General features: G+C 34.5%; 1 protein-coding gene across 1 annotated transcript in view; it reads left to right on the top strand.

Moving 5' to 3' along the window:
* Positions 1-12,418, top strand: part of SLC13A1 (solute carrier family 13 member 1) — a 112,059-nt gene that overhangs the window by 65,420 nt on the left and 34,221 nt on the right. The window contains exons 12-15 of the mRNA XM_065883419.1: positions 927-1,036; positions 5,995-6,156; positions 7,645-7,782; positions 9,522-9,683. Coding sequence (XP_065739491.1) covers positions 927-1,036; positions 5,995-6,156; positions 7,645-7,782; positions 9,522-9,659 — 548 coding nt within the window. The 3' untranslated portion in view covers positions 9,660-9,683. The remainder of the gene's footprint in view (positions 1-926; positions 1,037-5,994; positions 6,157-7,644; positions 7,783-9,521; positions 9,684-12,418) is intronic.

Below are 12,418 nucleotides of genomic sequence, written 5' to 3'. Positions count from 1 at the left end.
AGCTCCTCTTCTCCCTGATAAACTCATTCACACTAGGTTTTAAAATGCCAAATAAGACATAAAATATTCAGTTTTAGATGAGAGGTACATTCAGAGATGATTGCATTTTGACAGGATATATGGCTTTAATTCGAGCAGGAAATAGCAAAATTTCCATCAACAGTGAGGGTAGGTTTGGTTTAGGTTTGGGATAAGGAGACAGGAAGGGGACTTATTAGTAACCTTAAAACCTCACCATGTAGAAGCTTGCCTGTTACACACAAATGTTAAATGGGCATAATGTGTTCATGGATTATGTTATTTCTAAGCAAATCAATGGAGCTATCAGGACCCAAATATCAAGAGAAATCCTTATGATTATTGCTTTATGAGCATTTTAAGGGTCTCATGAATAATACATAAATTTTAAAATCTGAACTTCAAATTATTTTAAACAAATTCTGGTGAATCTATCATGACCCTCTTCATGATTTGAAAAAAACAATAAAATATTCAAATAGATATAAGTGAATAATAATTATAATGTTCTACTGATGCTGTTGAACCAATGGCGTATTACAGACATTTCACATAGCAAAGGACAGTATAGCCCAGTGCACTTGTGACTCATAGTAGGCAAAGATGTTAGTGGAATGAATGAATGAATGAATGAATGAATAGTATTATATATGACAGTGTTATTTATCTAAATTTATTCTATAATAAAATAGAAAGGATTTTTACAAGTTATGGATTTTTTTCTTTTTTTATAATATAATGTTCTACCTAGGCCAGGTGGAAATTACTCGAAGTCCAGATCAAGTTTCCTATCTAAGAACAATACAAGAATATTAAAAACTTCTTGTGAGATGGCTATTTAGGATAATAAGCAATGTCATATTGTCATATTTTAAGCAATGTGTAACTGTAGGACTTTTGTTTTTCAGTTGCTTTTGATTACTCTCCACTGATTACTTGGAAAGAATTCCAGTCATTCATGCCCTGGGATATAGCCATTCTTGTTGGTGGAGGGTTTGCCTTGGCAGATGGCTGTGAGGTAATACTCTGTGTCTAAGATAGTTAGCAATTAACTAGACTGTTCGAAGAAGAACGCAAAGACAGTCAAGCTTTTGGAATGCTCGACTTCATCCTTTCATTGTAATGATGCAGATTTCAGTAGCCATGCAGTAACTGTACCACACAGATGAGGTAAGTTCAGAGTTCAAGAATCTTTATAAGCATAAAACATCATTGTTTATGATGTCCCAGCATATCAAAAGAAAAAAAGAAAATTAGAATTCTTAATCCATGAAATAATATTAGAAGACCAGCTTAATAAGAAAAATATGTTATATAAAAATCATATGTACATATTTTTTTTTTGTTTATACCTTCACCTTATTTGATGATGAATTTAAGTAGCTCTTAGATGTCTCTGCAGTATATCATGGTCCTAATGTTGCCAAAGAAGAATGAGAAACAATAGTACTTTATTACATTATTTATTACATATCATATTAAATACATTAAAGGTACTTAATACATGCTTATTGAATGAAGTCCAGAAAGAATTTCATATAGCCATGTTTAATATTGTATTATGTCTAATTGTAGGAAGAAACAAAACTGTCATGAGAAATAAAGTTGGCTACTTCTTTGGCCTGTCATCTATGCAGTTGATATAAAGTAGAAGTCTGGGGAAGCCTTTGTCCCTTGAAATTGCCCTGGTCATTATAGGGTTGCTAGAAGAAAAGTATCTTCTCCAGAAATTCCATGAAAATCCTCTCCTCTTTAACTAATTATTCGGGACTTAGTAGCCTTCTGTGAAACACTCAAAACTCATGGACATTCCATTTCCTTATTCAGTCATCAAAGTAAAAATGATGGTGAGAGAGATATCATGTCAAGCCCTTCAGTTTCTGAAAAGTTATATTTTTATACTTTTCAAGACAAGTAACTATCTGTTCTGTTCTATTCTTGACAGTCTAAGGGAAGACTGGTTTTTACTTCTGACTTTATTGTCAATTCTTCTGTATGATATTTGGATACTGAGTTTTCAGCAATTTAGTAATAGGTGAAAGTCTTAGAAATTGTCTCAGTTCTGAGTGCCCCTTACAATGTCATTTTAGGTCTAGATTTGGCTTGCCTCATAGACTGTTCAAATATAAATGATAGAAATAGAAGACAAATACACTTTTCTACTAGCTCAGTAGTAATGAGATCAGGTTTCTCAGAATAAATAACTTCTATTCCTATGCCTGCTAATTTGAATTGTGAGGAAATCAGAATCAGCAATTCTAGCATTGACGTGAATTTGTTCATCTCTCCTTCCTAGAATATCTGTCACTCAAAGTGGTTTTAAAAGCATTGGCCAGACCCTAGAATAGCAAAACTGAAGGAAATGAAAAGGTGTGGACTTAGTCTGATGCACTAGGCTTTCTCACTGGAAGAATGAGGGAAACCATGGAGGGACTCTGCTGTGAAAATCCTAGTACAAAGAATCAGGTTTCTGTGGGATACCCCAAATCACCCTATTTCTATAGCTGTGGATAACTATTCCACTAGAAACTGGTTTTACAAAGATTTGGAGACAGTTACTTTTTAAAAATTTTGTTCCAAACTGTAATTAGTTTGGCAAATGCCTAGAACTAGATAACCTTTCTAGTCGGGAACTGTGAGATTGCAGAAAGCTTTCACCTCATTGCTATTTCCTCTCTCTTAAATGCCCCTTGATTTTGGTTCAACATGATTGAACTCTCACGAACTGACAGTCACCTTCAAAATCTTATCTGTGAACAACTTCTCCTCTCCCATTTTCACACATTCCTCAAAATTTTTCTATTAAGTTAAATATGGAGGACTTAACACTTTGACTCAGGTCTCCACTAAAATGGAAATAGCACAACAAAAAAGTATCAATCTCTAAAGACAAAGAATAAATGGCAGGAACAATAACATACAAGAGATACTGATAAAATTTAGAAGATGGAAGAAGATATATGAGGGGTCAATGACTTTGTACAGTAAAGAAGTAGAAAAAGATTCAATCTACAGCCTGCAAAAAAAAAAAGCCAAAAAGAAACAAACATGCATCCACAAGATTCTGGAAGAGTTTAGGAATTGGAAGCAGCAGATTAACTGAAAGCTAGAGAAAAAACCAGCACTAAAAATGGAAGATTGTTTAAAAAGTGTGTAAGGAGGTGTGAGCCTCCAGACACTCCCTCCAGCCCTGAACAGAGAGACAACTGCCCTCTCTCCTCCCTGGTAGAAAATTTAGATTTACTCTGTAAAAAACTGAATCATTGAGACACTGGCTTACAGTTCAGTCACCTATAGTAATGTCTTCCTCTCAACAATCTTCACTTAGACACAAAGAGCTTCCAATTGTGATTTTATCGCCTCCCTTTAAAACATAAATAGGTAGTCCAGGATTACCAGACAGTTGGGAAAGCCTCTGATACAACAACCAGTAACAAAAAATAAGCAAAAAGAGAAAGAATACCAAAAAGACAAGGAAAATGTATAAAGTAAAAGAAAACTTTCAAAATTTTTCATTGATGCTTCAAAGAGATATCAGAAACATTAAAGTCACGAAAGTAAAACAGAATGTAATTTTTTTTTTTTTGAAAAATTCTGTGAACATAGGCTATTTTATTTCCACAGGGGATGCATTGGAAACTTTTTTTAAATTTTAATTTAATTTTTTTATACAGAGGGTTCTTATTAGTTATCTATTTTATGCATATTGGTGTATATATGTCAATCCCAATCTCCCAATTCATCCTACCACCACCACCCCCCCACGAGAATGTAATTTTTTTTTAATGGACTAGATAGAAAATAAGAAAGAGCCACTGAAAATAAGAAATAGAACAACAGGAATTTTTAAATTCAGTAGCAGGGTTAGAAATTGAAGTTTGAACTTATCCCAGAAAATAGAACAAAAAGATGAAGAGAAAATAATATTATTAAAAAATGATAAGAAAATTAGAGTATCAGTCCAACAGCTGATCAATAATAGCTTCAGAAAGAGAAGGGGAAAAAAAGAAGAAAGAAAATAGAAATAGAAGGCCACTTCCAAAAAATAACACAAGAAATTTCATGGAACCGAGGACTTAGAGATTCTGGACAGAGAGAGCTACTGAGAACCCAGTACCAAACCACCTCATGTAGGATTTTGATATGATCCCAGTGGCTTCCAGAGACAAGGGACAATATGTGGGGTAATCTTTTCCAGCTGTATCTAATCAGGTGTAGATAAAATCCATTCTTAAAATATATTTAAAGATGAATTTGTGCCAATGTGATTTAAATGGTAAATAGTCTTTTTCCATCTAAAAAACAAAACCCAGGGAATTCCCTGGTGGTCCAGTGGTTGGGACTCTGTGTTTCCACTGCAGGGGGCACAGGTTCCATCCCTGGTCAGGGAACTAAAAATCCCACATGCCTCGCGGTATGGCCAAAAAAATAAATAAATAAAAAATAAAAACAAACAAAAAAGTCAGAACTGCAAATAATATACATAATATCTGGCTATCACATCTGGCGATGTTTTTGTCAACTTCTGATCTGAGGGTATACTGCTTGTAATTAGAGCATTTCTGATGTCCATCCTACTTTGTCATGAGCATACAGATTCACACATGCAGCAGCTCACTGAAATCTCACAAATGGAGGATTTTCCCTTCCATTTGACTATTAATTTGACTGTGGCAGATTTTTCTGTATTATGTACAATGAATCCAAGATCAGAATATTATCCGGCTTCTAAAGAACCCGACTGGAAGCCACAGGAAGTGGAGCAATAATTATTTGGAGTGGTAATTTTTTCAAGTCTAGAATTCTACAAAAGCTAAATATCAAAGCAATGTGAAAAGAAAAGAAAGGCTTTCAGACATGCAGAGACTAAAAAAATTTACTTCCCATGCACCAATTAACAGGAAGCTACAGAAGATGTGGTCCTGTGGCCCACCAACACAAAGAAGTTAGCAAGAAAGGATTCCCACATCAGAGAGAGGTGAAGGGAATCCACAGTATGCTAGTGAAGAGAAGTCTCTTTATAACAGTAAAGTAGATCTAAAGAGCAACTAGTCCCAATGGAGCAGAAAAAGGGAATACTACAAAATTGATACCTCCATTAGGGAAAATGAAAAAGGACAATTACCTGAAATTTTTATCTACTTGTGAGGAGTTTTCCATTTTTACTGGAGAGTGTACTGGAGAATTAGTGATAGATACTTAGAAAACTAAGCAAACAAAAGAATAGGGAAATTATTTCCTGGAAAAACAAACAAACAAAAAGTAAAACAAAAAAGTGAAAGCAATCACAGTACACTAAGTGGCTCAGTTGTGAACAATATCCATATAATCATAATGGCAAACTTTAAATATTGATTTAACCGAAAATGTTGACATATGAGTGTAAGGGAATGGAGGGTGGGGACAGGAAATATATGTATGGTGGAAGGTGTTAGAAAGCTGAGTTCTATGTATGGTGGAAGGTGTTAGAAAGCTGAATTCTTATGCACGTATTAGGAAATCAGTAAATAATGTCTACATTTGAAATTTTAGAAATATGAAAAAGTAGACTTTTGTAAAATAGCTATCAACACATAAACATGGTTATAAATAGCTAATATGGATGAAAGTTGTTGCGTCTGGGGAACACAAATGTGGACAGAGGTAGACCAGAAAGGCTGCTCTTTTCTTAAAGCCCTATAGTACTACATGGCTTGTTATACCCACATATATTAATTAGATATAATTAAATTTTAATTGAAAAGATGTGGGAAGACAATTCAAACTTCCTAAAGTTTGGTATATTAAAATGAGAATAATTGAGAACTTTTCCATGTCAAACCCACCTAGGTCTAACAAACCACAGAAAAACATGAAAGATTAAAATTACACTTTAGAAACTGAGTTCTTAGATCAAATAATGCTTTTTAATATATTTAAATATCTGATTAAATGACTTATTAATGAATACTAAATATCGCAAATTTGTTTTTTTAGGAGTCAGGACTATCTAAATGGATAGGAAATAAATTAACTCCTCTAGGTTCATTACCAGTCTGGCTAATAATTCTGATATCTTCTTTGCTCGTCACATCTTTAACAGAGGTAGCCAGCAATCCAGCTACCATTACCCTCCTTCTTCCAATACTGTCTCCATTGGTGAGTATCTCATTTATCCTATTTACACTATTCATTGAAAGAAGAGTGTTCTACTTTGTGTGTTCTCATATTGCAGTGTGGAATCATTTGGGTCCTGAATAGTCCCCCTGTAGGTAACTTACAGAGTCGTCCTTATTTGCATTCATGCTTTCTTAGGAGACCTCAACTCAGGAGAACTCTTTTCTTCCGTGTTCAAGCAGCATGATCTTAAGTGAACCCTCTACCTTCTTTCTGCCCATATTTTTCATTTGCAGATAAATGGGAGGGTCAGCCCAGATCCTTTCCAGCTCTAGAAGACTCTGGGATTCACTGCTTCCTGGCAACTTTAGTATTTAGATCTCTAACACTGATACTTCTCCCTCCAGAAGATGTCTTGAATTTTTTAGAAGTGCTTCATATAAGTGATTTGCAAGGGAATAAAAAGCTACGTTACACTTCAGGCTTCAAGCTTAAATGTCTTAGATGCAGTTCTCTACGGCCCAGGGAAGAATTTAAAAAGATAAGTAAGAAGCAGATTTGCAAGGAGAGAGAGGGAAGACTGTCTCTCTTCCTCTCCATCACTAGCTGGCAATTACAAGAAACAGCTTCAAGTAAAATGTTTTTCTTATTGGAACAGATGAGTTTGGTGAAAGGAAAGCACTTTGTATAAAGAAGAACTGCCCTTCTGGAATTGTTCTGCTACCAGCTCAAGGGGCAGATGTTGGCATTCTTGAGCTGCTTCAAATTAGAAAAGAAATGTAGGCAGGTTATGTTGGTGAAATACAGTTTTGGGTTTTTTCTGGTTTTTATTTCTCAACAAGGAGCAGTTAAAAAATCATGTGATAAATTAAGAATAGTAGTAACTCTTCTGTGATGATCCCTAAGAAAATTTAAAATTACATATGTCACAGAGGTAGTAAAGTTAATGGAATGATGAGAAGCTTTGGAGCCAGAGGGACCTGAGAACTACGTAAGCTCTACTGCTTGCCAGCTATGTGTTTGGATCAGTTACTTTAACGTGTATGGACCTCAGTTTCTTCATCTGCTATGTGGGACTACAGTTTTGATCTTTTAAGGTCGTAGTGAAATTTAAATTATATATATATAAATATACAACGTTATTATGTTATACATTATATATATGTTAAATTTTACATATATCTTATATATATAACATACATATATATATATACAGTTAGCACAGCACTTAGCGCTAGATCAGTAATAAACAGCTGCTGTTTTAATTTTGTTTCTGGAATAAATGATACTTTATTTTCTAAATGAACTGAGCTATAATGCTTAAATGGACGCCAATCACCATATAAACAATGATAAGAGGAAGATACGTTTTCTAAAAAATATTCTTCCAGTTATAACTGCATTTATGTATATATAATTTTATGTCTTTATATATCAATCTGCTTCTGGGAAAGTTTATTATAATAATTTTGCTCATTTTGATGCCTATCTCAAAATTTTACTTAGACTGCTTTTTATCTTTTCCAACAGGCTGAAGCCATTCAAGTCAACCCTCTTTATATTTTGTTACCTTCTACTCTGTGTACTTCATTTGCATTCCTCCTACCAGTAGCAAATCCACCCAATGCTATTGTTTTTTCATATGGCCATCTAAAAGTTACTGACATGGTGAGTGAGCTGAAAGAATGCTATCAAGACCAACAGACATTATTTTGTGATATCTTGGGTTGTCTATCCTTTTATACGCTAGTCAACTGCTAGGAAATGCATAGCCTGAGTACTACTTCTGAAGGTGAGCTCATGACTGGCCATAGAATTGTTTTTAAGAGTGATACTGGCCATAGAATTGTTTTTAAGAGTGATAACCAGAAGCAAACATGCCATTAATATTTACAGTCACAAATACAGAGATATTGAATGCATCAGTAATATGCTGGCAGAGGAAGAGAGCAAACAATATGCTCCACATAGTGGCTTAAGCTTACATGTCAAGATCAGGACCCAACTTGACCTAGGCAAAAGGGTGAATGAAATTCAGCAATCAAGCACTGTGGTTTACTATCATGAATATTTACAGAACTGACATTTGCTCTGAATAAGATGTTGGGCTCAGTGCTTGACTGATGAAAAGTCATCTTTCTTTTTCTGATTCTAATAGTGGCACCTGAAATAAAACTAAATGAAATGAAGTGAAATGAAATGAAATTAGCACAAGCAAGTAATAATAGAAAATTTAAGTGACAAAACGTGCACATTTTGCCAATTACAAAAGTAGTGGTAGAGAAGGACTAGCTTGAGAATATCCTGCTCTTCTCTCAATCTTGATCACCAGCTTCCGAAACAAACCAAGCAAGACTATAACTAAAGGCAATTCAGTGAGTTTGCTGTGCAAATGCAGTTCCAAGTTAAGCCCCAGGTTCTTTTCTTCCAGACAGATTGCTGTCCCTAAACCCCTGTAATGTAAAAATTCTGGAAATGCCTCTATGCAGAAGTCGTATAATCTCCTTTGGGTAAAGAAAATGAGCATAATATACAATATAAACTGTGCTAGGTATGTGAATGTTAAAAAAAAACAGGATTCTAAAATAAACGAGAGGCTTGCATGGACAGAACAGGAGGCCTCTATAATGTTTATTTTGCCTTGGGGCTCCATGTTTTAATACAGAGAATGCAGAGATAAGCAAGCTTTCTCTGTAAAGAGCCAGAGAGTAAATATTTGAGACTCTGTGGGCTGTATGGTCTCTGTCACAACTACTGAATCATGAAAGCAGCCAACAACAACATGTAAGCAAATAGGCAGAATTGTGGTCCCGCAAAACTTTCTTTACAAAAACAGTTTATGGGCAGTAGTTTGCCAACCTCTGTCTTAATAGCTAGCAAGCAATTTGAGATTGTTTAGTGCCACCAGAATAATGACGTCAGACCTAGAAAAATGGGAACTCTAAGAAAGATGAATGGAAGAGGTATTAAATCTCAATAAGAGAATACTGAAGGCTAAACTAAAAACAATATGGAGTGAATATGAAGGATTCAGTTTTCATATAGTGACCTGAACCTTATTTTCACTGAAATACAAAATAGCAAAACTCAAATCCTGATTTGACATGAAACGGCAGATTTTTAAAGGGATTTTTCTCTAATCAGAATGACTTCAGTATATTCCTAAGAGGAACCTCTCTGAGACTCTCAACCTAAATGGCATTTAGTTGGGAATAGATTCTTTTTTGACATGAATGGAAGGACTCCTTGTCTTATGAAACCAATCATTGATACTAATCATTTAGGATGCATGTAAATCTGACATATGCCTTCTTCAACAGTATTCCAATTCTCCCATAGGTTGTTTTTGGGTTTTTTTGTTTGTTTTTTGTTTTTGAGACTGACATTCATGTTCTTTCATATTCAAGGTTAAAGCTGGACTTGGCGTTAATATTGTGGGTGTTGCTGTCGTGATGCTTGGCATGTTTACCTGGATTGTACCCATGTTTGACCTCCACACTTACCCTTCCTGGGCTCCTGCAGTTAGTAACGAGACCATGCCATGACAAGCATGAATGCTCTATCCTGTGGTGGGTTTTGGGAACCACTAAGAATTCACTACAAAATTTGGCTCTAGAAAACTGATGACACTTAAATTAGTCCTGGTGTAGCTGCTGTAAAACACCCCAAACCTGCTTTGAGATGCAACCAAGACCATCTATGCGCCTTAATGAAGAAGCCCTCAGTTGAGATTTTGCTCATGGACCATATGCATCCTGCTTCATCATAAGAATAATTTATAACTTGACCTTCAAGAGATTAGGTCATTTGCTTCATCTTACACTTTGGGTTCAGTGTAACATTTCAAATGTCAATTTGTTATTTCAGAAACTTTCCATGAAGGTAGAAATAGAAAATAAAATATACAAGTTTATTAGCTACTTGTATAAATCATTTCTGTAGTGTTGTCCAAGGGAATTTTCTGAAAAATCAAAGCTGTGGTCATCTGGTAGTGCAAAAGAAAAGTTTAATCTAAGTAAAATATACATTCCCTCATTTAAAAAATATTCCAATCAGATTACTCTTGAAATATCCACATAGTATAAAAATTGAAAATTAAGGGCTTCCCTGGTGGCGCAGTGGTTGAGAGTCCGCCTGCCGATGCAGGGGACACGGGTTCATGCCCTGGTCTGGGAAGATCCCACATGCCGCGGAGTGGCTGGGCCCGTGAGCCATGGCCGCTGAGCCTGCGCGTCTGGAGCCTGTGCTCCACAACAGGAGAGGCCACAACAGTGAGAGGCCTGGGTACCGCAAAAAAAAAAAAAAATTGCAAGTAGTAGTTGCAAAATTATAGCTGAATCCACTAAACAACAGAAAATAGATAAGGATTAATTTCTATTTGACCCTATGGTTAAAGTATTGATAATATAATTCATACTTTTATGATCTCGGTGCACTGAGAAATGTACTTTGTAGAGCTATGGATAAGGCTTGCTATGACTTGCACTATTAGCACGGTATAGTTAGGAAAGAAAGCTAAACAGTATAAAATTATTAACACATTTGTGGATTTTTGTAACAGTTTTGCTTAAATGTTTATTTTATTTCAGAACTACATAATGTCATATATAAAAACAAGAAATTCCGAAATTTAAATGAATTATCACTGTGTATGCAGATACAGAAAAAAGTCATGTAACTCCATTGCATCAACATTGAAATGGAATACCAGAGGGAAAATAAAGAATAAAAAATTGAAACTGTTGATATATTTGCAAAAGAAAAAACTAAATTATTTATGTGCAAACCAAAAAGAAAAAAGAACTGAACATTCGAACAAAAGTAGGAAGAAAATAGTCTCCTAGCATTCAGGATGTTAAACTGTAAGGTCTACTGGCATTCCAAAATTAGAATAAAGGCAAAAAATTGAAAAAGACAAAAAATGTGTACAGTTAGGAAAATATGGAGAAGTTAGAGCAATTCTCATGCTAAAAATAAAATGGAAGACAAGGTTAAAAAACACCTTTAATAGCTTTAATTTTCATAGAGCTCATCAGACCTGGTTTGGTTTTTTTGTGCAAATGACATTATTTATAAAGTTATTCTTGAAAATTAAATATGGTAAAGAGGGTTTTTTAAAGTTATACATTTCTTTAAAAAATTATATATAATAGCCCATGTTTATTATTTGTCTGTTTATTAATTACTCAATGCAAAATTAACTTTTTCAAGAAAAAAATGTGTCTATTTAAGCCTGACAATATAATATTGCTGCTTTGTGTAAATCATCTATGTTCACCCTGTTCACTTGTTCCCTTCCCTATCATATGTTACACATTTATTTATGATCCACAGTATTTATTACATTTCTGCTTTTTTCTAATCATTCAATTTATCAGTGCTGAATTATATTATACGATGAATATATTTTCATTATGAAAAAATGAAATGACTTTTCAAATTATATTAAGTTTTGCTCTCAAGAAAATAATATAAACATTTCAGCTTGAATCATTTTAACAGAATTACTTCCAACAGCTGCCAGCTGAGTGCAGAAAAAATGATACTTTGTTAAAATTTGTTTAAGTGAGCCGTATGGTTCTCTTGTTACAGCTTTATGTTTAGCTGATATATCAAAAATGACTTAACTCATCCATTTCACATTTGTCCCATTTACATCAAAGTTCTCAAGTTCTTTTAGTTTGAGAGGTGCATACTGTCTTTGAAAGTTTCCAAAAGACAGCCTAAACAGATGATCAGACAAATCTTTGTCTTCCCACTCTAGGGTAGACAGTGTTTTTGTTCTTATATTGAGCCTTACTTAGAAGTTAACTAGAAGTCTTTGTCACTTTAAATCCCTGTATCTTGCTTACGGTTGGATCTTGTCCAGATAATAGGAGCAATTTCACTAAGTGCCTATTTACTGTCTGTTCCTTGCAAGTGCTTAGAGGGCTCCGCAGCATATGTGTATCCTTCACTCACCACAACTGCCACTGTATATATCAGCACCTCTAGAATTCAGATTTCCTTCCTTTCAAATGTGTGCACTGTTTTCACCCTACCTGGTCTCCAAGACTTTGTTCTCTCCTTTTTCAGCTTGGGAGGTAGGAAGGTACACTTTTAGCCAGTATTACTAATTAAATTTATTAGCAAAATTTGATAAAACAATATCCTGACACATTTTGCCTGGACATGTGTACTACATATTATTATATGTCAAAGTTTATTATTAGATATTTTATTATATTTTTGCCATGGCTAAATATTTGATAAGAATCTTTGTGATGACACTTTTGTTCCAAAGTTTTCTTGGTTTAGTTATTGA

The sequence above is a fragment of the Phocoena phocoena genome, chromosome 9 (genome assembly GCF_963924675.1).
Source record: "Phocoena phocoena chromosome 9, mPhoPho1.1, whole genome shotgun sequence".
NCBI classification, from domain to species: domain Eukaryota; kingdom Metazoa; phylum Chordata; class Mammalia; order Artiodactyla; family Phocoenidae; genus Phocoena; species Phocoena phocoena.
Note: the sequence above shows the minus strand (reverse complement) of the source record. Positions and strands in the feature narration are given on the sequence as shown.